Source organism: Bison bison, unplaced genomic scaffold, assembly GCF_000754665.1.
Source record: "Bison bison bison isolate TAMUID 2011002044 unplaced genomic scaffold, Bison_UMD1.0 scf7180017864473, whole genome shotgun sequence".
In the NCBI taxonomy this organism is placed as follows: domain Eukaryota; kingdom Metazoa; phylum Chordata; class Mammalia; order Artiodactyla; family Bovidae; genus Bison; species Bison bison.
Genome location: NW_011495034.1, coordinates 9,614,292 through 9,638,514, shown reverse-complemented (window position 1 = coordinate 9,638,514; position 24,223 = coordinate 9,614,292). Strand labels below are relative to the sequence as shown.

Here is a 24,223-nt window from a genome sequence, read left to right as displayed (position 1 = left end):
TGCAGCCTACCAGGCTCCTCCATCCATGGGATTTTCCAGGCAAGAGTATTGGAGTGGGGTGCCATTGCCTTCTCTGACAGAACATACTAAAAGCTTTCAAATACATCTAATCAAGAGTCCAAGAGAACAGAAGAAATATTTGAAAAATACTAAGAATTTTCTAGATCAAAAAAAAGGTATCAGTCCAGTTTATTGATTAAAAAAAAAAATTCAAAGTACTAAGCAGGAGTTAACTATATCCCAATAAATTGGGATATATATATATATAGTTAACTATATCTCAATAAACTATAAAATTTTTTAAAAAAATGTTTTAAAGTACCAAGCAGGATAAACTTAAATCACACAGAAGTAGCAAATATCCAAAGAAAGAAATTAAAAGCTATGAGAGAAAAGATATGACCTATAAAAGTGGTTATACTAACAGATTTATTAGTTACTACTTACTCCAGAAGACAGTGGAGTAAAACCTCAAATAGTACTAAGAAAGAATGGTCTATCAAAACTTTTATACCCAGACAAACTACCATTTAGAGGAGAGAAAATGTGAGACCTCAAAAGCTCTGAACAGGAGGTGGGGGTGGTTTGTGTGGCCTGGAAGGAGAATAACTATTTTCAGACACAGAAAGATTAGTTTGCTTTCCTCAAAGCCTTAAGAACAATTAAACAGTTTACTTCTATTACCTTAAGACCTATAATTAGAAACTTAAAAACATCTTTCAGTAAGGGAAAAAAAGGAGCCTATCAGAAAGAATGGCCTACAAGCTTCAACAAATGGTGTAAAATAATAAATACAAATTTAATTTCTGTGTGAAGACATAAACCAGGTGATTAAAAATATTAAACCAAAATTCTAGATAACTATAAGACAGAACTATAGCATATTTAGAGGAGCAGTAACTGGTCAAAGTATGTTAAACTCCATACTGCTTTGCAAAACATGATATAAATACCCAATTACTTTATACTTTCTTAGAAAAATATATGGTTAAATATATATTGAGAATTTAGGAACAACCACTTAAAGAAACGTAACAGTGATTTATAAAGTCAAAAGCAAGGGGAAAATAGGATAAAATGTACTGATCTAAGATAAGGAGTAAAGGAGAAAAGTAAAACAGAATAGAAATAGAAAACACAAAAAGAAAAATAAGACCCAAACATCAGCATTGCAAAAATGTAAAAAACTTAAAACTCATCTAATAAAAAACAGAAATTTTCAGATTGGATAAAAAATTCAAAATTTACTACTCTGAGTGACAGAAAATAAGAGATGAAAAAAAAAAATACTTTAATAGTCTGACCCAATCTCCATCTAAGCTCCTTTTCATCCATTCCCATACAGCAAGAAATGGCCATAGGGCACATCCAGCAAGATGTTCACAAAAATGTTAATAAGAAGAGATTTCTTTCCTAGATAAAAGATAAAGAATGAAAAGAAGCCATTTGTCTCTACAATCTTTTTCCTCTTTGAAGGCTGTGAGCTCTAGAGGTTAGCCATTGTGCAACCTTGAGTGCAAAAAGAAAACATTAGTGATGTTTTCTCCTAAGAAAAGAAGACTGGATCTCAAACTGCATCACTAAGTCAATGCCTGATAATATTTCATGAGACTTTTTGCTTTATGAAAAAAAGAAAGCCTTACTGAGCTATCTGCAAACAGATATATCCTTAACTAATGTACTCTGCAAATACTAACGAAAGCAAAGTATATATACAATAGTAGTATCATATAATATAAAACTTAATGGAAAGAAGAAATGAGATACTACAGTAAAAGTTCCCAAGAAACAGTGAATTTTTATGTTCCTAACAGCATAAAATGCAAGTATGTAAAACAAAACCCCAGAAGTACAGAGAAAAATGGACATGTCAACTTTCAAAGTGAATGATTATACATAAGCAGACAAAATATTGGTGGTGATATTAAGAAATTTGGACTATCTCTATCTACTTCCAATGAAGAACATAAAATAGTATTTTCAAGTAAAGACAGATTTTTAACTGATCCTGGACTACAACACAAAATCTCAACCCACCTGGAAGTATATATATCATACAATCCATGTTTTCTGAAAAGAACAGAAATGAATTACAAGTCAACAGTATAATACAGTAGGTAAAGAAAAAACTATATTTTGAAAGCTAAATATATTCCAAATATTTCATGGATTTAAAGGGAAAAAATCAAGATAATATTTTTAAGAGCTTAATAATGAAAGTATTACATATTAAAATGCATTAAAGTTAGAATGTCTGATGTAGATTTCTTCTACTGATATCCATTCTCAATTGTCTTTTCACTTGCTCTCCTATCCTACTAAAGTGAGAGGAGTGAAGATAGAGAAGGAAAGAGAACATCAGCAAAATCAAAGCCTGGTCTTTGCATAAACCTGTTCTAATGCAAATAAAAAGCCATGGCTGCAAAAAATACTAAGAATAAAAACATGAGAAATAATTACAGCCAAAGAATTTTTTAATATCACAAAAATACTTTGAACAAATTAACACCAATATGTAAATATTCAGATTAAAAAATATAGTTAAAAATTACTCATGCAGAAATAAAAAATATAGAATGAACCATTTAGCCATTAAAGAAATTGTGTTTTTAAAAAGTCTACTCTGACTCTCCAAAATGTAAAACATAGGCAAAAACTTGCAGGTTGTATCACACAATCCTAAGAAAGAGTTAATATGTTTTAATTTACTGTTTCTAATAACTTAGCATTTAGCTCTTCCTTCAAATTATGATGAAAAGACTCAATATTTCAAAACAGAAGGAAAATCTAAGCTATAGAATTTGCCTGTCTTTAGAGAACCCTTCCCGGAGGACAACAGGTAACAATCTCATTGCCTTGCTTACTCCATTGCTTTAGCCTATGCGAACTCCAGTTTTTGAATGGTCAGATATTAATAGAGGGTTAGACACTCTCATGGCACTTAAGTTTTAGGTGTTTATTCATAGGCTGTTTTTGCAGTCCAAAGATAACTGTTACTTCCCTGTAGAGATTTACCAAAGGCCCCGTGTTAACTAGTCGGGGCAGGGTGAGCATCTTTGGTTTTTCTCTGACTATGTTCTTGTCTACAGTCACCCTACAGATGGCCCCTAAGTAGTCTGTGAAAGTGAAAAGTGAAAGTGTTACTCCCTCAGCCTGTCCAATATTTCAAGACCCCAAAGACTGTAGCCTGCCAAGCTCCTCTGTTCATGAGATTTTCCAGGCAAGAATACTGGAGTGGGTTGCCATTCCCTTCTCCAGGGGATCTTCCCAATCCAGGGATCGAACCTGTGACTCTGCACTGCAGGCAGATTCTTTACCATCTGAGCCACTAGGTAAGTCCCATATAGTCTGAAGTCATTGCAATCACTGATATCAAAATAGCCTTGAGAAATCTTATTTGGGGCTGCATTTCAACGTCCAGATTTAGAGATATCACCTATGATGACTACACAGTAGCTTCTACCTTCCCTATAGTACTGTAAGCACCAATAAATGAAACGATGGAGAGGAAATCTCCAACATACACTGTGAGGAAATAAGGTCAAACTACCGCACATTAGTCTGTCACAGGCTCAAAAATATAGATTTTAGCAGCTCTTCATTTTACCTTTTTCAGTAAGACTGAGTAAATGTTATGGTCCATGTCATTATTTAGAAACTAGTGCCTGGTGGCAGAAGAAGTGTTATTCATTCCTTTACCCATTCAACCAAGCTATCAAGCACCTGCTACATGTCAGAGAAAGGCTAGACTAGTTAACCGACCAAAATGGTTCTACACACAAGTGTTACCAAACTACAAAGGAAAAATAATGCCCACACATACCAATGTTTCAAATAATACAAAAGATACTCAACTCCATGAGGTATTTTGATGACAAAAATGAAAACAGTTCTATTATATCAAAAACCATTAAACCTTTGTTTCTAAGAGTAATATCAGATGTTGAAGGAAACTCCTTTTCCTCTAGCATCAAGTTAACACGTGGAGGACATTCCCCAGTTTAATACTGCTTGCCGCACTTCCCCTAATCACTCACTCTTCCCCTTGAAGAAGGGACTCAGGAAACTTGGAGGAGGACTAAGAATGCTAAGCTAGGCGATGCCTCTCCCCAAATCCAGCACTTCTTTGCAACCCAGGTACCTGTAGGAAGCACACAGTCTGCTCTGTTCTACTATGCAGTTATGGTTGATCTTTGTAAGCTCTGCTTCTGAGGGTGAGGAAAGTCTGACAGTTGATTGGGACAGAAACGTTCAGTTCAGTCACTCAGTCGTGTCCAACTCTTTGTGACCCCATGGACTGCAGCACTCCAGGCCTCCCTGTCCATCACTAACTCCCAGAGTTTACTCAAACTCAGGTCCATTGAGTCGGTGATGCCATCCAACCATCTCATCCTCCGTCATCACCTTCTCCTCCCACCTTCAATCTTTCCCAGCATCAGGGTCTTTTCCAATGAGTCCATTCTCCACATCAGGTGGCTAAAGTTTAAGAGTTTTAGCTTCAGCATCAGTCCTTCCGATGAATATTCAGGATTGATTTCCTTCAGGTTTGACTGGTTAGATCTCCTTGCAGTCCAAGGGACTCTTAGTCTTCTCCAACACCACATTTCAAAAGCACCGATTCTTTGGCACTCAGCTTCCTTTATAGTCAAACTCTTATATCCATACATGACTACTGGAAAAACCATAGCTTTGACTAGATGGACCTCTGTTGGCAAAGTAATGTCTCTGCTTTTTAAGATGCTGTCTAGGTTGGTCATGGCTCTTCTCCCATGGAGCAAGTGTCTTTTAATTTCATGGCTGCAGTCACCATCTGCAGTGATTTTGGAGCCCAAGAAAATAAAGTCTGTCACTGTTTCCATTGTTTCTCCATCTATATGTCATGAAGTGATGGGACTGGATGCCATGATCTTCAATTTTTCGAATGCTGAGTTTTAAATCAGCTTTTTCACTCTCCTCTTTCACTTTCATCAAGAGGCTTTTCAGTCCCTCTTCACTTTCTGCCATAAGGGTGGTGTCATCTGCATATCTGAGGTTATTGATATTTCTCCTGGAAATCTTCATTCCAGCTTGTGATTCAACCAACTTGGAAGTTCACATGATGTACTCTGCATATAAGGTAAATAAGCACGGTGACAATATACAGCCTTGATGTACTCCTTTCCCAACTTGGAAACAATTTGTTGTTCCATGTCCTGTTCTAACTGTTGCTTCTTGACCTGCATACAGGTTTCTTAGGAGGCATGTAAGGTGGTCTAGTATTCCTACCTCTTGAAGAAGTTTTCAGTTTGCTGTGATCCACACAGTCAAAGTCTTTGGAGTAGTCAATAAAGCAGATGTTTTTCTGGAACTTTCTTGCTTTTTTTCAATGTTCCAACAGATGTTGGCAATTTGATCTCTCCTTCCTCTGCCTTTTCTAAATCCAGCTTGAACACATGGAAGTTCTCTGTTCATGTACTGTTGTAGCCAGGCTTGGAGAATTTTGAGCATTTGCTGTTGTGTGAGATAAGTGCAATTGTGTAGTATTTTGAACATTCTTTGGCATTGCCCGTCTTTGGGATTGGAATGAAAACTGACCTTTTCCAGTCCTGTGGCCACTGTTGAGTTTTCCAAATTTGCTGGCATATTGAGTGCAGCACTTTCACAGCATCATCTTTTAGGATTTGAAATAGCTCATCTGGAATTCCATTACCTCCACTAGCTTTGCTTAGAGTGATGCTTCCTAAGACCCACTTGATTTCGCATTCCAGTATGTCTGGCTCTAGGTGAGTGATCACACCACTGTGGTTATCTGGGTCAGGAAGACCTTTTTTGTATAGTTCTTCTGTGTATTCTTGCCACCTTTCCTTAATATCTTCTGGTAAATGCATGGATTATGGTGGCTCAGACTGTAAAGAATCTGTTTGCCATGCAGGAGACCTGGTTTGCTCCCAGGGTCAGGAAGATCCCCTGGAGTAAGGAATGGCTACCCACTCCAGTATCCTTGCCTGGAAAATTCTATGCACAGAGAAGCATGGTGGGCTACAGTCTATGGACCACAAAGAGTCAGACATGACTGAGAGACTCACAACACTTTCATGCTCCCTTTTACTTACAGCCCACTGACCACACTGTGTCTTCCACCAGAAATAATGTTCTACCCTTTCTAGACAATTAATATCCATGTATTCACTTTAACTTACTTTAATTATAACTTCTTCTGGAAATATTTCCCCAAGTTAGCCTGTACAAACCCTCTATGATTTGTATCATAAATTTAGCATACTATATTGCCATATTGTATTTACTTATTTGTATTTTATACTATATAGTAAGTTCTCTAAGGTATGTAGGCATCCATAGAACTCGGCAAAGCACTCAGTCCAATAAATACCTAAATACATGAGTAGAAAATGAATGCATGAATGAAGACAATAAATCATAAATCAAAGAAAACAGACATAAAAATTACCAGAAAAATTAATTGCAGCGACATTTTTACTCACCCCTTCATGCAAGAAAAAATAGTTGATTTAGGTTTCACAACTATATAAAAAAAAAATTATAGCTGACATTTAGAAAATTAACTATTTGTTAAGCATTATACCATTAAAGCAATGAAAAAGATTTTGTTTGTTTGACTGGCTTTTTTTTAGTTAAACAATACCTATCTAAAGATAATTTTTTTTTTCAATTTCTCTAGACTACCACTTAAAACTCTAATTATCTTTTCAGATTATGCCAATACTCAATTAGAAAGAGACTCCATGAATATATGATCTTAATTAAAAAAAAATATATATGTATATATAGTTCCCATTAATCTGACTCCATATCCTATTGATAACTGTGGAAAAACATATGAAAACATCTAAATTAAAAAATTAGTATAGAGACTTCCCTGGTGGTCCTGTGGTTGAGAATCCGCCTGCCAATGCAAGGGTTCTATCCCTGCTCTGGCAAGATCCCACATGCAGGGGGGCAACTAAGGACGTGGGCCACAGTTACTGAGCCCCTGTGCCCTAGAGCCAGTGCTCCACAACAGGAGAAGTCACCAGAAAGGGAAGCCTGTGCACTGCAACTAGAGAGCAGCTCCTGGTCACGGCAACCAGCCCTTGTGCACGGCAACAAAAACCCAGCACAGCCAAAAATAAACAAATAAAAATTAAAAAAAATAAGTATGCTAAGCTAAGTCGCTTCAGTCGTGTCAGACTCTGTGTGACCCCACAGACGGCAGCCCACCAGGCTCCGCCGTCCCTGGGATTCTCCAGGCAAGAACACTGGAGTGGGTTGCCATTTCCTCCTCCAATGCATGAAAGTGTAAAGTGAAAGTGAAGTCGCTCAGTCGTGTCCGACTCTTAGCAACCCCATGGACTGCAGCCTACCAGGCTCCTCTGTCCATAAATAATGATTTAAAGAATTCTCCAATACCAAAATCTAATTAAACGGTACTCCCACACATGTTGAAGTTATAGTAAACAGACTTCATTGGCCATTTGAAAAGTTCTACTGAATTTCCAATTTTAGTATTTGGTAATTTTCCAAGTTTTCTGAAAGTATTACATCACATTTCCTAACTCCAAATGTAAATACAGGCTGAAATATAATAAATACTGCTATTTTTTCCTCTTATAAAAAATACAAGTATATATGATCTCTAAAGTTTCCCCTAGATGAACTTTTCTTTCTTTTTTGCCACAGTATCTATACATTTCTCATTTTAAAACTATTTCAGCAAATGTGAAAAAAGAGATGAGCTTAAGTCAATCATACTTACATGTTCTGGGATTCCTGGCTAACCAAAGAAACAGAATCAGAACCCTCTACTGGAGTAGGAATTCTTTCTGATAGCAGACTTGTCTAAAATATAAGAAATATACATTTTTCTTATTTATAGCATTACTCATAAGCTGTCATGCTACATCTTTATATTTGACTCTTACTGTAATTAAAGATTAAATTACTTGCAAATTTTAAATTATGTGATTCTTAAATATCATGCAAAGTAATTCATAAATAAGGCACAAAGATAATGTAGGAAGAAGATACTGATATATACTACATTTGAATATTGCTCCATTATGATCGCCAGTGTCCATACAAAAACCCAGCTATCTGTAAAAATTGCTCAGAAATAACTTTCAAAGAGTAAATCTATATAGAGACAGTCTATTTTAAGTCCCTTTTACCTGAAGTAATGAAAGCAAGGCCAAGGCTAACAGAGTTTTACCAAGACAATGCACTGGTCATAGCAAACAATGCTTCCAACCACACAAGAGAGGACTCTACACATGAACATCATCAGAGTCAATACCGAAATTAGATTGATTGATTATATTCTTTGCAGCTGAAGACAGAAAAGCTCTAAACAGTCAGCAAAAACAAGACTGGGAGCTTACTGTGGCTTAGACCATGAACTCCTTATTGCCAAACCCAGACTTATGTTGAAGAAAGAAGGGAAAACCATAGACCATTCAGGTATGACCTAAATCAAATCCCTTATGATTATACAGTAGAATTGACTTAAGGGATTAGATCTGACAGACTGCCTAAAGAACTATGGAATAAGGTTCATTAACACTGTACAGGAAGCAGTGATCAAAACCATATCCAAGAAAAAGAAGTGCAAAAAAAAAAAAAGGCAAATGGTTGTCTGAGGAGGCCTTACAAACAGCTGAGAAAAGAAGAGGAGCGAAAGGCAAAGGAGAAAAGGAAAGATTTATCCATCTGAATGCAGAGTTACAAAGAAGAGCAAGGAGAAATAAGAAAGCCCTCCCAAGTGGTCAATGCAAAGAAAGAGGGAAAAATAGAATGGGAAAGACTAGAGATCTCTTCAAGAAAATTAGAGATACCAAGGGAACATTTCATGCAAAGATAGGCACAATAAAGGTCAGAAATGGTATGGACATGACAGAAGCAGAAGATATTAAGAGGTGGCAAGAATACACAGAAGAACGATAAAAAAAAAGATCTTTATGACCCACATAACCACAATGGTGTGAGTACTCATTTACAGCCAGACATCCTGGTGTCCAAAGTCAAGTGGGCCTTAGGAAGCATCACTACAAACAAAGCTACTGGAGGTAATGGAATTTCAGCTGAGCTATTTCAAATCTTAAAAGATGATGCTGTGAGGTGCTGCACTCAATATGCCAGCAAATTTGGAAAACTCAGCAGTGCCCACAGGACTGGAAAAGGTCAGTTTTCATTTCAATCCCAAAGAAAGGCAATGCCAAAGAATGCTCAAACTACCACACAGTGCACTCATCTCAACTCTAGCAAGTAATGCTCAAAATTCTCCAAGCGAGGCTTCAACAATACGTGAACCATGAACTTCCAGATGTTCAAGCTGGATTTAGAAAAGGCAGAGGAACCAGAGATCAAATTGTCAATGTCTGTTGGATCAAAGAAAAAGCATGAGAGTTCCAGAATAACATCTACTTCTGCTTCATTGACTATACTAAAGCCTTTGACTGTGTGAATCAGGACAAACTGTGGAAAATTCCTCGAGAGATGGGAATACCCAACCACCTTATCTGCCTCCTGTGAAACCTGCATGCAGGTCAAGAAGCAACAGTTAGAACTGGATATGGAACAATGGACTGTTTCCAAATTCAGAAAGGTTAAGGCTGTATCCTGTCACCCTGTTTATTTAACTTATATGCAAAATACATCATGAGAAATGCCGGGCTGGATGAAGCACAAGCTGGAATAAAAATTGCTGGGAGAAATACCAATAATGTCAAATATGCAGATAACACCACTCTTATGGAAGAAAGTGAAGAGGAACTAAAAAGCCTCTTGATGAAAGTGAAAGAGGGGGTGAAAACAGCTGGCTTAAAGCTCAACATTCAAAAAACGAAGATAACGGCATCCGATCCCATCACTTCATAACAAATAGATTGTAAACAACGGAAACAGTGACAGACTTTTATTTTGGGGGGGGGCCTCCAAAATTAGGTGTAGATGGTGACTGCAGCTATGAAATAAAAGATGCTTATTCCTTGGAAGAAAAGCTATGACAAACCCAGACAGCATATTAAAAAGCAGAGACATTACTTTACCAACAAAGGTCCGACTAGTCAAAGCTATGGTTTTTCCAGTAGGCAAGAACGGATGTGAGATTGGACCATAAAGAAAGTTGAGCACCAAAGAATCGATGCTTTTGAGCTATGGTGTTGGAGAAGACTCTTGAAAGTCCTTTGGACAGCAAAGAGATCAAACCAGCCAATCTGAAAGGAAATCAATCCTGAATATTCATTGGAAGGACAGATGCTGAAGCTGAAGCTCCAATACTTTGGCCACTTGATACTTCTAATGAGAAGAGATGAATCATTAGAAAAGACACTGATGCTGGGAAAGATTGAAGGCGGGAGGAGAAGGCGATGACAGAGGATGAGATGGTTGGATGACATCACCGACTCAATGGACATGACTTGAACAAACTCCAGAGATGGTGAAGGTCAGGGAAGCCTGGCATGCTATAGTCTATGAGGTCTCAAAGAGTCGGACACAACTGAGCAACTGAACAACAACAACAATAACCAGAAGAAAAGACTGTAGCACCCAGTTAAGTTGTAGAGCTCTATCCTACAGGGATAGGATGTACTGAAGTCATCTTTTGACAAGTTAGAAATCATTATGTGCTTTGGAGTACTGTGATGCTAAAGAAGTCCAGTAAAATATTTTAACTGTAGTATAATATTATAACACTAAACATATCTGAAATAAAGATTTTCAGGGAAGAAAAAAGATTGAAAATACTTACCTTCTTCCAAGCCTTTGCTATAGATTCATGCAAACTATAAGGAATTAACACCTGCAAGCCTTCACATGTACCATATATTTGACGACACACAGAAGTAAAAGCTCCTTTAACCACAGGAAACATTTCTGATCCAGAAAAAATAGAAATATCTTCATCAAGAAGTTTTTTCGAAAACTGGGCAATTAGATGAGCACCTGTAGGACTAAAAGATGATACCAAAACAATGTACTTCAAGTGACCTAATTTGATTGAATTGCTTTCTCTGCACAGGTATGTCACTAACTTGACTGTTTGGTAGTAAAGCTCACTTATTTCCATTTGTTTTACTTCTTCTTAAATTCTACTTTTTAACTTTAACATTTAGTATATAAAACATATTCATGATTCTAAAGTCAAATCTAAGTACAACCAAGGAATAATCCCAGATATCTTTTATCTATGCCTCTTAACCCAAATATTTTTTTTCCTTTCCTGTAAACTATTGCTTTTCTCTCCTTTAAAGCTATTACTACTCTTGTATCATTTCCTTTTGAAAATAAGGTGGGATGATTTGGGAGAATGGCAATGAAACATGTATAATATCATATATGAAACGAATCACGAGTCCAAGTTCGATGCATGATACTGGATGCTTGGAGCTGGTGCACTGGGATGACTCAGAGGGATGGTACGGGGAGGGAGAAGGGAGGGGGGTTAGGGATGGGGAACACGTGTACACCTGTGGCAGATTCATGTTGATGTATGGCAAAACTAATATAATATTGTAAAGTAATTAACCTCCAATTAAAATAAATAGATTTATATTAAAAAATAAAATAAATAAAAAATAAAACAAGTATAATTTTATTTATTCATATTCCCTTCTACTATACAAAGGGTAACATTCTATAAACTTTCTTCTGTTTTGTTTTTTCACTTTATATATCCCGATGACAACTCTATAGCCGTACATAAAAAAAATTTCTCATCCCCTTTTCACTACTGCTAAGCACTCCTTTGTATAAATATAATTCAATCTATTAGTCTCTTGTGATTGAACACCTGGGATGTTTCTAATCTTTCCCTAATAAAGTTAGAAACTCTAAACCACTGCACAATGAGGATTCAGAAGAAATTCTAACATTTTATGTCTTTTCTGTTCAACTTCAATGTGAGGGAGATACCTAAAAAGAGAAACCTAGAAATCATAATGATAATAATGGGAGAAAATTAACTACATACAATTAAATGATGTCTATATAAAAGAAAAAAAATAGGGAAGTGATGAATAATAAAAAGAACTTCAGAACTCATGGCAAGGAGTTAGTCTTCCTAATTTTAAAAGAATTATTATATATGGATAATGGATAAGAATATTTCCATATTATATATGGATAATTATTATATGTGGATATATGGATAAGAAAAAGGCTTATTATATATGGATATATGGATACGAAAAAGGCTTTCCAGATATATGGCTGGAAAAAGGCTTCCAGGTTAAATATGTCAGACTGAACACATTACATTCACATCTACTCCCTTCTGAAATATTAAAATGCAACGGTAAACAAAATTTTCAGAATGCTCTTGTAGCCATCAAGGACAAGGAGCAAAAAAAAAAAGGGTATGATAAGTAACAAGTTGAGGAATGTGGGAAAAAATGAGTAATTTAGGATCCAGAAAAATTGAATAATCAAAAATAAAACAATTAGAAACAAGAATTACACTTTTATTAATACTGAATCAAAGTTATAGAAATCCAAGCCTCACTGTTTCCATCCATGTAACAGAGATAACCATAGAGGCCTCTTCCTTAGTCACTGTGAGGATTAAATGGTTACCACCCCCCACCAACCTCACCCAAAGACTTTGATCCTATGAGCAAGACAATATGTTCCCAGATGTAAACATATTAAAACACATGATAGAAAAAAATAACAACAGATGGCAGGAAAAGTTTGGCACACACACAAAAAAGGAAGAACAAAGCCAAAATAGAAAACAGTAACAAAGATAGTAAACATGAATCCAATCATATCATACTCTAAATGACAAGGATCAATTAAAAGAAAGACTATCAGAGTAGATAAAAAAAAACAAGATCCAGTTATGTGCTATCTATAGAAGCCTATTAAATATAATGATAAAGACAGATTAAAAGTAAACAGATAAAGACATCATGCTGATGATCAAGAGAAAGCTATACTAGCTATATTAATTTCAGACATCACAGCAAGGAAAATTACCCAAAAGGCATATTATGTAATAAAGGGGGTCAATTTTGCAAAGAGATGTAACAATCCTTAATGTGTCCCTGACAGTGTCAAAATGCATGAAGGAAAAATTGACAGAACTGCAAGAAGAAAAAGATGAATTCACTGATGCACCCTGAAATTTCAGCACTTCTCTGTCAGTAATTGATAGATCCAGCATGAGGACATAGCTGAACTGAACACCACAAACTACCAACAGCATACAATTGGTACCTACAGAATACTTCCAGTAGCAGAATATACACTTTTCTCAAGCTCATATAAAACATTCACTGACCGATCACATTCTGGGCCATAAAACACATTTTAACAAATTAAAAATATCAATCATACAAAATATGCTATCAGAACCATAAATAACTCATAGGTCAAAGAAGTCTCCAGAGAAGTCTAAAACTATCTTGAACTAATGAAAATGAAAACACAACTCATTTGTTGGATGCAGCAAAAGCAGTGCTTAGAGGGGGAAGTTTACAGCACTGAATGCATATAATAGAAAGATGATCTAAAATTCAATAATCTAAATTTTCACCATAGAAAATGAAATTAAATCCAAAACAAAGCAGAAAATAAAGATTAGAACAGAAATCAATGAAATTAAAACAGGAAATGAGTGGGGGGTGGAAAGCTAGTCTTTTAAAAGATCAGTAAAAGTGAAAAGACTTAATGAGGTTAGAGAGGAAAAAAGACACAAATTAATAATATGAGAGGCTATCTCTACTAATTCCATTGATTTTAAACAGGTAATAAAGGAATACTGTAAAATATATATATATATCAATAAAAAGTCTATGCCCACACATTAGAAAACTTACATAAGTGGACCAGTTCCTTGAAAGACACAATCTGCCAAAACACAAACGATCTGAATAAACCTACCTATTAAAGAAATAGAATAAATAATAAACTTCCTAAATAGAAAACACTTTGCCCAAATAGGTACACTGGTGAACTCTATCAAACATTCAACAAATTATGCCAAATCTCTTTCAAAATCTAGAAGTAGTCTATTTCCTAAATTATGAGATCAGTGTTACAGTAAGACCAGACAAGAATCACGAAAACCACAGACTAGTCTCTCTCATAAACACAGACAAAAATCCTTAAATATTAGTAAATCAAATCTAACAATGTATAAAAAGAAATATTCTAGGTATGCAAGGTGGTTCAATATTAAAAAAAATCAATTAATGTAATCTACAACAGCAATAGAATAAAAGGACACTCATTGTGGTGTTATTTGTGGAGGCAAAATCATAGACACAACTAATATCCAATAATGTAGAGAAATCTGAATAAATTATGGTAAAGTCATACAAAAATGTATCATAGAGCTATTAAAAAATGTTTCATTCTATATTCACCTAGGAAGAGGTTATGGTTACACACAAAAAACCAAGTAATGTATATACCATTTTTGAAAAGAAATAATTCTATGACTATGAACATATATATTTGATGCATCATTACAGGTGCAGAGAAAGTCTACAAGCATAAACATAATGTTATCACTGGCTGACCCAGGTGATAGAACTGAATAAGGGTTAGAGAAGGAAGATGGGGAAGTAGTTAGCTTTCCTTTCTACGGTTTAACTTAAAGTCAGTCATTTGTGGCTTTAGAAGTTCCAAGAGTACAGTCCAAGGGAGTAAAAAAGATCCTAGGTAGAGTGAACCATTCTAGTTTTCTTTTGAAGTTACAGACATCAAGACCTACTCTGCCTGTAGAATTCATAATCCTGGTTATTCCTTCAAATTTCTGATGATCTAATATGTTAGTAGTTGATCAAGAAACCTAACTAGATAACTATATAGAATAATTATCCCAATTTTCATTAATATATGACAAGATTTTTGCAAACTTTAAATCAGATTTGCAAAAACACACTAAAAAATTCCACAAATTATTCAAAACAGAAACATACCTTTTTTCTTCAGAAGAGTTCATATTTTCTCCATAAAGTAGTAGGGTAAGTCCTTCTTCCACAGATGCAATTCTTGCCAAAATATGAGCTATATGAATTAAAGCTGTTTCAGAGCAATTTGGAGCGGCCTGTATGTTAAAGATATCATATAATTTTATGACATGCTAACATATCACAGACTAACATTCAAGGATGGTACTGTAATCTAATAAAGTTATATTATTACAACAAAAAAAGAAAGTTAATGATTGTTAGGCTGTGAAATATGTCTGAATTAAATGCATCATTAGATTATATTCTCGTGCTAGCACAGTTGATAAGGCAAAAACATACATACTTTTTACCCAAAGCTATTACTGTTTATTAAGACAGCTGAAACAATTGTTGCTATTATAATTTTATATGCATATAATTCTAGATGACAAATGCAGTAGCTCTTCTTCTTTGCCCTTTACTTTTCACTCACTGGGCTATATCTGATCTAATTTCATTGTACATGCTATCTAACATACTTTCTAAGGGACATCATCTTTTCCTATAACTGACTGGGTCATGAGTTATAGGTGTGACTGCTGCTGCTACTGCTGCTAAGTCACTTCAGTCGTGTCCGACTCTGTGCGACCCCATAGACGGCAGCCCACCAGGCTCCCCCGTCCCTGGGATTCTCCAGGCAAGAACACTGGAGTGGGTTGCCATTTCCTTCTCCAATGTGTGAAAGTGAAAAGTGAAAGTGAAGTCCCTCAGTCGTGCCCAACTCTTAGCGACCCCATGGACTGCAGCCTACCAGGCTCCTCAGTCCATGGGATTCTCCAGGCAAGAGTACTGGAGTGGGGTGCCATTGTCTTCTCCATAGGTGTGACTAAGGACTATCAATTCATGAGTTGGCCAATAGCTAATGATGTTAACTAATGAGAAAACCTAAGTGGAACTGATCATATTTCCCCATTTTTTATTGTTAAAAGTAGTAAAACTAGTTTTACCAGTATATAGAAAATTAGTACATAGGAAATACTAAAAACTAGAGAGTTGTGTCAATGCTAGAGACTACCTATAAGTCTAAGTCTACTAAAGTTTCCATTCTTTCTGGGACCTACTTATGCACCTGTACCTACATGGATGCAATGCACCTATTCTCCTCGATAATTTTGAATATATCTATACAGTGACTGCAGCCATGAAATTAAAAGACGCTTGCTCCTTCAAAAGAAAGCTATGACAAACCTAGACAGCGTATTAATAAGCAGAGCTATCACTTTGCCAACAAAGGTCCATATAGTCAAAGCTATGATTTTCCAGTAGTCATGTACAGATGAGAGAGTTGGATCACAGGCTGAGTGCCACAGAATTGATGCTTTTGAACTGTAGTCCTAGAGAAGACTCTTGAGAGTCCCTTGGACAGCAAAGGAGATCAAACCAGTCAATCCTAAAGGAAATCAACCCTGAATATTCATTTGAAGGACTGATCTGAAGCTGAAGCTCCAATAATTTGGCCACCTGATTGTGAAGAGCCTACTCACTGGAAAAGACACTGATGTTGGGAAAAAAACTGAAGGCAAAAGGAGAAAGGGGTGACAGAGGATGAGATGGTTGGATGGCATCACTGACTCAGTGGACATGAATTTGAGCAAACTCTGGGACAGCGAAGAGGACAGAGGAGCCTGGCATGCTGTAGCCACGGGGTTGCAAAGAGTTGGACATGACTTAGTGACTGAACAAAAAACACATTGCAACCAATACATTCTAATAAATTCAGTGGGTTAGTTTAACTAATGAGGGGTCAGGTATATTCACCTGAAGAATTCTTAACTAGATGATCTAATGTTTAATTTGTTACTTTCACACTAAATATCTTTCTTAAAAGAAATTCTCTACTTTCCTTCATTCATACACACATTTTTTAAACTTTCTTTTTCCTCATTTTCAATAGTTTATTTGTTTGATATTCTGTCTTTCCTATTAGAGTGGGTTCCTTAAAAAACAATGACTACGTGTTAGTCACTTCTATATTTCAACTACCCAGCATAGAGCCAGTGATGCAGCATTGACTCAGTGGGTAGTGTTCAATGCCTTAAGTGAAATAATGAATGTCTATTATGTGCCAGACAGTTTTTTTTTTTAATTCTCAAGAATCACTGCAACTTAGGTACAATTACAGAAGTACATAATGTGAGAATATAGACAAACACCTAAATCTGTCAGGGAGAATTGAGAGAAAATTTCAAGATACAATAAACTACAGTCTGAAGAACAAACAGACCAAGTTAGAGACTTTCCATGGCAAGGAATAAGTGTTTGTACACAGGGAAACACTATAACCTGACTTAGAAAATGCAAATGATCTCTTATACTGGAATATACAGGAAAGAAACAGGTACAATATAAGAAAACAGAAAACTCGATATAAATGTCTAGTTGAAAAGTCTGGTTTATCCAGCAAGCAACAAGTAGCCTTAGTGGCAAAATAGGAATAGGCTGGAAAAAGGAAAAACTGAACAAGAAAAAATGTGTATATTCCAAGCAAGAAATTATCAGGGCTTAAACAAAAATAATACCTACACTTGTGGCTCAGCAGTAAAGTATCCACCTGCAATACAGATTCTGGAGATGCACATTTGATCTCTGGGTTGGGAAAATCCCACGGAGGAGGAAATGGCAACCCACTCCTGTAATCTCGCTGGGAAAATCCTATGGACAGAGGAGTCTAGCCAGTGGGCAACAGTCCCTGGGGTCACAAAAGAGTCAGAACTGACTGAGCATGCATGCGCACACACAAACAAAAGCAAAAACAGTGGGGATTAAGAGAAATACCTGGATTTTAGACATATGCAGGGGGGAAAAAATCTCTAGGTCTTAAATATAAATTGAATGTAGAGAATGAAGGAGTTCCCATTTACAGAAAAGGGCAGAAAAAAAAATACTGTTTTGCATACACACCGAGGAAACCAGAATTGAAAGAGACACGTGTACCCCAATGTTCATCGCAGCACTGTTTATAATAGCCAGGACATGGAAGCAACCTAGATGTCCATCAGCAGATGAATGGATAAGACAGCTGTGGTACATATACACAATGGAGTATTACTCAGCCATTAAAAAGAATACATTTGAATCAGTTCTAATGAGGTGGATGAAACTGGAGCCTATTATACAGAGTGAAGTAAGCCAGAAAGAAAAACACCAATACAGTATACTAACACATATATATGGAATTTAAAAGATGGTAACGATAACCCTGTATGTGAGACAGCAAAAGAGACACAGATGTATAGAACAGTCTTTTGGACTCTGTGGGAGAGGGAGAGGATGGGTTGATTTGGGAGAATGGCATTGAAACATGTATAATATCATATAAGAAATGAATCACCAGTTCAGGTTCAATGCAGATACAGGACGCTTGGGGCTGGTGCACTGGGATGACACAGAGGGATGGTATGGGGAGGGAGGTGGGAGAGGGGTTCAGGATGGGGAACATGTGTATACCCGTGGTGGATTCATGTTGATGTATGGCAAAACCAATACAATATTGTAAAGTAATTAACCTCCAATTAAAATAAATAAATTAAATAAATTTTTTAAAAAAGAAAATGCTGAGTTTGGCTCATGGAATAAATAACAAAAAAAGGTGTTCAGTAGGCACCTGAAGTTAGTAGGCAGCTAAAGAAGTCTGGAGCTGAAGTGATCTAATCATCCAAGAAAACCATACTAAGAGAAAGAAAAGTGAACCAGGTCCTGAATCACTGAAGACAGCAGGGACTTGGAAGGGAAACCACAGAGGTAACAAAGAATATTTAGAAAGGGACAGAAAAAACCGAAAGATTGTAGGAAAGCTAAGGAAACATAATTTCAGAAGTGATCTACTGTGTTAACGATCAAATCTGAAAAGCTACGTTTTAAAATTACAGGCAACTGCAATCAAAGCTCCATCAGTGACATGATGAAGGCAAGATTATAATACAATGAGGTGAGAAACAATGGGAAGAGAAGGAGCCAAGACAAGAATGGTAACCTGCCATAATTAAAAGCTTATTGTTAAAAAGATCAGATATAAGGTGGTAGTTAAAATTGTGCACTGGGTAATCAAGAGTTTCCCCCATCCCAACACATTTACAGGTAAAAGAAAGATGCCAAAATAAAACAGAAAGTTAAAGATAGATAGATGAAAGTTAAGAATCAATATGGGAAATAGATGGGGAAACAGTAGAAACACTGTCAGACTTTATTTTGAGGGGCTCCAAAATCACTGCAGATGGTGAATGCAGCCATGAAATTAAAAGCTTACTCCTTGGAAGGAAAGTTATGATCAACCTAGATAGCATATTGAAAAGCAGAGACATTACTTTGCCAACAAAGATCTGTCTACTCAAGGCTATGGTTTTTCCAGTAGTCATGTATGGATGTGAAAGTTGGACTGTGAAGAAAGCTGAGCACCAAAGAATTGATGCTTTTGAACTGTGGTGTTGGAGACTTTTGATAGTCCCTTGGACTGCAAGGAGGTCCAACCAGTCCATCCTAAAGGAGATCAAGTCCCGGGTGTTCATTGGAAGGACTGATGCTAAAGCTGAAACTCCAATACTTTGGCTACCTCATGCAAAGATCTGACTCACTGGAAAAGACCCTGATGCTGGGAGGGATTGGGGGCAGGAGGAGGAGGGGACGACAGAGGATGAGATGGCTGGATGGCATCACCGACTCCATGCATGTGAGTTTGAGTAAACTCTGGGAGTCGGTGATGGACAGGGAGGCCTGGCATGCTGCAATTCGTGGGGTTGCAAAGAGTCGGACATGACTGAGCGACTGAACTGAACTGAACTGAAGAAGCAATAGCTATGGTTCAAAATCCAGGAGTACATTTCTTAGCTCTGGTATGTGGTTTACATTTTGAAATTTATGTTATGGTTATGTTTAGATTTCAAAATTTATGTTATGGCATTCTGTAATATTAAATTGTATATTATGATCTATTTATTTCTTCTCTGGTCATCCTGTTTTCCTGAGGCTGACGAAGATCAAAATATTTTCATTATGACCACTTACTTTCCCAGAATTCCACACTGTGTACCACAGTCACATAAATGTTTAATGCTTTCTGAATGAGCAATAAATGATGAATATGTGAGTGGGTGAACAGTTGCCCATCCCACTGAGAGGTGGGCAAAGAGAGAAGAAATCAATGAAAACACTACAAAACACAGACACGGAAAATCAAAAACCTTTAGTCTATTGCTAAGGCTTTTAGTCATTTCCCAGAAATTTAGTCACAGGAGTGGAGAGATACATAACACAGACTGCACTAGTGGTAATGGTAGCAACTCTTCCACCTACTAAATGTCTGACATTAAGCAGTTTCTTTCAGCCTCGGGTGTGATGGATACAGTATATAATGTAAGGTAATATACTGCACAAACTGCAGAGATATACATATGTTCAGAACTGGGATGCTTATAAGTTTATCTAAAACAATACTTGTTCTTCATATTTAAAAAAAGCTGACTCCAGGAAAATATTTCCAAAGGCTATACAGTTGTCATTAAAACAAACAACAAAGTACTCATATGACTTAAAAGATTTATAAAACAAATATCTTAATAGATAACTTCAGTTCTTGCCTGACCAGAAAAAAAGATTAAGATGTTATATGGACTTTTCCCTGACACTGTCATAACTAAAATCAACTAACTGTATGAAGTAAGATTTAAAATACATTTATATGGAAAATGGTATAATACTTCAAATGATCAAATTTAGAAGTCCCATTGAATATTCATTAATACCCAAGTAAGAGACTCTTTATTACCAACCTTAGTTCCTTTCATTAAGTTATGAATAGGCTGAAGAAGAGCCTCAATCACAGTGTTGTTATATAAGCATTCAATTGCACATTCTTTCTGATCACAGAGTATACACAGAACTTCAGTTGCCATACTTGCAGGAGAATAATCCTCTGATAAAGAAGAAGTATTTTTTGAAAATTTAATAAGACATTACTTACATCTTTTGTTTCTGTGCTAGCTATTGCTTGTTTCAAAAAGCTCATCAAGGTTAATTAAAGAGTTTAAAAATCATACAATTCAATGCTCAGAGGATGATTTATTACCAAATTATGACCTGAAACTTTAGAATATTTGCTTAATGTATCTTCAAGTTAATGAAAGCAAATGACATTATAAACACCAAAAGACATCATTAGATCATTTGCTGTTTGACATTAAAGCTCTGCTTGATAGTGAGGATGTGGTTTGAAGCAAATTCACAACTTCTCCCCTCCTGGCAAACACCTTTCTGATTGCATTCACTTTTCTCCTTTTTCTTAAAAAAAGAAGAAAGTATATTCAGGTGTCAAGCCTGGGAGTAAACTAGAATCATTAAAAAATATAAAACACAGCCAAAAAGAAAGCAGAGGAGAAACTGTAATGGAAACTAGCATATTTCTTGTGTTAGCATAAAACCAATGAAATAAACGAACATTTTTAAGACTTTTAAAAATATATATATATTCAGCAAGACACAGATATAAATAAATATAATATAGAGAACAGTCCCAAAATTAATGTGGTATTTTTAGTTTCATAAATTAACATTTGCAGACATTTGCCTCCTAATATACTAAACAAAACAGTGTTTTACATGAAGAAATTAGGGAACCAAAAGTTAGTAATATAAGGTTTTCCTGGTAATATACAACATAAAAACACTAAAGTTCTTAATTTATACTCTAATATTCCATACTCCATAAATTCACTAAGCAAATACTTGACAGGACCAATGTAATTTATTATGAATAATGCTTTCTTAATGAAATCTCTTTACCAAATGAGGTCTGTGAAAACATCCAGAAAATAGAATATTTTTCCATGGTTTCTATTTCTCTATTTATAATAGAAGCAGATTACCTAAATGACCAGGTGATGTCATCTTTGGACAAGTTGGTGAATGATAGATAAGTTGGGTAAACAGAACCAGAAGATCTGTAAGGGATACCGAATCTTCAAAAAGGAAGAAAAAGAACATCATTTTCTAGCATATGTTTACAAGTTAGAAAATTTTAAACTAATCATCCATCCTCCTAATCTGAGTTTTCATAGAGACTATGGTACAATTAGGAAAAAAGGGTCTATAATACAAGATTATATCCAGAAGAATAAACTAGACATAGTTGTCTAAAGATCACAGCTAATTTTTAGCCGAATCAGAACAAGGACTGCTAGTTCTGAATCCAGACTTGAATCATCCAATATATCTAGGATTTTAAAAGGCAGAGAAAAAAAAATAAGGAAACATTAAAGACAGGGGAAATAGAATTATACAAGTAGGAAGAAGTACATACTGGGAGAAAAAAAAAAATAACAACACTTTACATAAGCCTGTCAGCAGACTGAAAGGTATCTTGCTCAGTATCCTAGGAGAGACCAAGCCAAATCTCTAAACTAAAAACTCATAGCACAAATTTTATCATACTTGAATATATTCATATCTCCTAATTGCACTTACCTTTTCTAGTCTTTAACTTTACAGGAAATAGCTTTCGGCCTTGTGTATAGATCAGTAATCTTCCCAAAAGGCTCAGTGAGTGAATGAAATAAATGTATTGTAATTCTTGTCCTGAGTAGTAGAAAGTTTTCTGCTTAATCCCTTAAAAGAAAAACAATTACATTTGTTTTAATGCTATTATATTTCATAGTACCTGTTTTTATTTCTCTCTGAACATTAAACAAGGTTGCAGTCTATAATGGAGACACTTGGTATAAATTTCTTTAAAAATCCCTTACTGTTTCCCAAGATACTTTAATACACTTAAATCTGAAGAAAAGCATTCATTATAAAATTTATCAAACCTCAGAAAAGTATAATAGGCATACAGTGATCATTCTAAAATACCATAAGATTGTTAGTTATCTGTCATTATAAAGAGACTGAATTAAGGAAGGAAGGAACTCAATATAAAACATTATTACTGCATAATTCTACCAATTAAAGGCCAGTAGCACAATCATATTTGTAACCATGTTTGCAGATGAAATTAGAATTGTTAAAATAAAGGCACCTTCTAACATATATCATTTATTCACTCATTCATCCATACATTCGAGATCTACTGAGTACCTGTTTTATATAAGACCTTGAACTATTTGCTGGTGTCAAAAACCAAGAAGAGTGAAACCAGGCTTCCAGTGGCAAACAGCCTGATTGAACAGAGCACGGGGAGGATAAGTAGGAGAAACAAATGGCTAGCGGACAGCAGCAACATATCAGGACTTAGCTGCAGAAAGAGTATGGGCTTTATTATAGAGGCAACTGTGATGGTACTAAAGGGTTTCAAGCAGAAAAATAATCAAATATGCTTGTGGAAAACTGACTGATGGCAACATGGAAAGGTGAATGGAAGAAGGTCAAGGCTTAAAGTAACACTCATTAGGAAAATCACGAACAAAAGCATCCATTAGAAAAAAGAATGGAGAAGATGAGACAAAAAATAAAATGTTGAAGGAAATAAAATCAATGTGCCTTAGCTAGAATTACATGCATACCATGAAAAGATTTTAAAAAATTCTCAAGTTTCTGAGTACATAGTAAATTCTTCTTCTATTTAATTCTGAAGAAAAAATGTTTAGAAAGATAATAATGATTTCAGTCCTTGATATTTTAATATTGACGTTCCCAAGGATCTTCCAAATAGAATACTAAGTATGAGTGCATTGGTCTGGGACTCAGGAAAGGAATACAGACTTAAACATTTAAGGGTGATCATTTATATATAAAAATATGTAATACTTGAAACCATGAGAGTGAACAGGCTCCCTCAAGAGACAACAGATAGACTAAGCTGAAAAAAAAAAAGCAAAGAGCAAAACTTTTTTAAGTACAGACATAAAAAGAACCTTTCAAGTGACTAAGAAAAACATGTTAGATGAGAATGAAGAAATCTAAGAAAGAATGGTATAAGGAAGATGAAGGAAAGAGTCAAGAGAGGCAAATGCTGTGAAATGAGGGCAAGAAAGAAGAGAAAGTTAATGGGAAGACCAAGGAGCAGCAGAAATAAAAGTATCATTTCCATGGTTGAGAAGTGAATAGGAGATAAAGAAATGGGGCCTGGGTATATATTCAATAGTTAGAAGGCGTTTACTCTTAAGGAAAGCAAAGAGAAGTAAGGTACATATGAAATTGCTCAGTTTTTTATATGAAAAATATGAGCAGGTTTAGAGAATGCAAGGAAAGGTACCAACAGAAAGGAAGACAACAAATGAAGCAATGGTTCTTAAAAAAAAAAAAAAAAAAAAAAACCAAAAAGAAAAAATCAAGAGCAG

General features: G+C 35.6%; 1 protein-coding gene across 2 annotated transcripts in view; it reads right to left on the bottom strand.

Annotated features, from left to right (window-relative positions):
• TBC1D32 (TBC1 domain family, member 32) overlaps window positions 1-24,223 on the bottom strand; it is a 206,302-nt gene that overhangs the window by 132,461 nt on the left and 49,618 nt on the right. Inside the window, exons 13-19 of one of the 2 annotated variants that reach the window (XM_010861790.1) lie at window positions 22,410-22,550; window positions 21,812-21,904; window positions 20,720-20,862; window positions 14,922-15,049; window positions 10,745-10,946; window positions 7,754-7,836; window positions 2,038-2,070 (exon numbers count right to left, since the gene is read on the bottom strand). In XM_010861790.1, the coding sequence (XP_010860092.1) occupies window positions 2,038-2,070; window positions 7,754-7,836; window positions 10,745-10,946; window positions 14,922-15,049; window positions 20,720-20,862; window positions 21,812-21,904; window positions 22,410-22,550 (823 nt within the window). The remainder of the gene's footprint in view (window positions 1-2,037; window positions 2,071-7,753; window positions 7,837-10,744; window positions 10,947-14,921; window positions 15,050-20,719; window positions 20,863-21,811; window positions 21,905-22,409; window positions 22,551-24,223) is intronic. The other variant, XM_010861791.1, reaches the window with a different exon arrangement.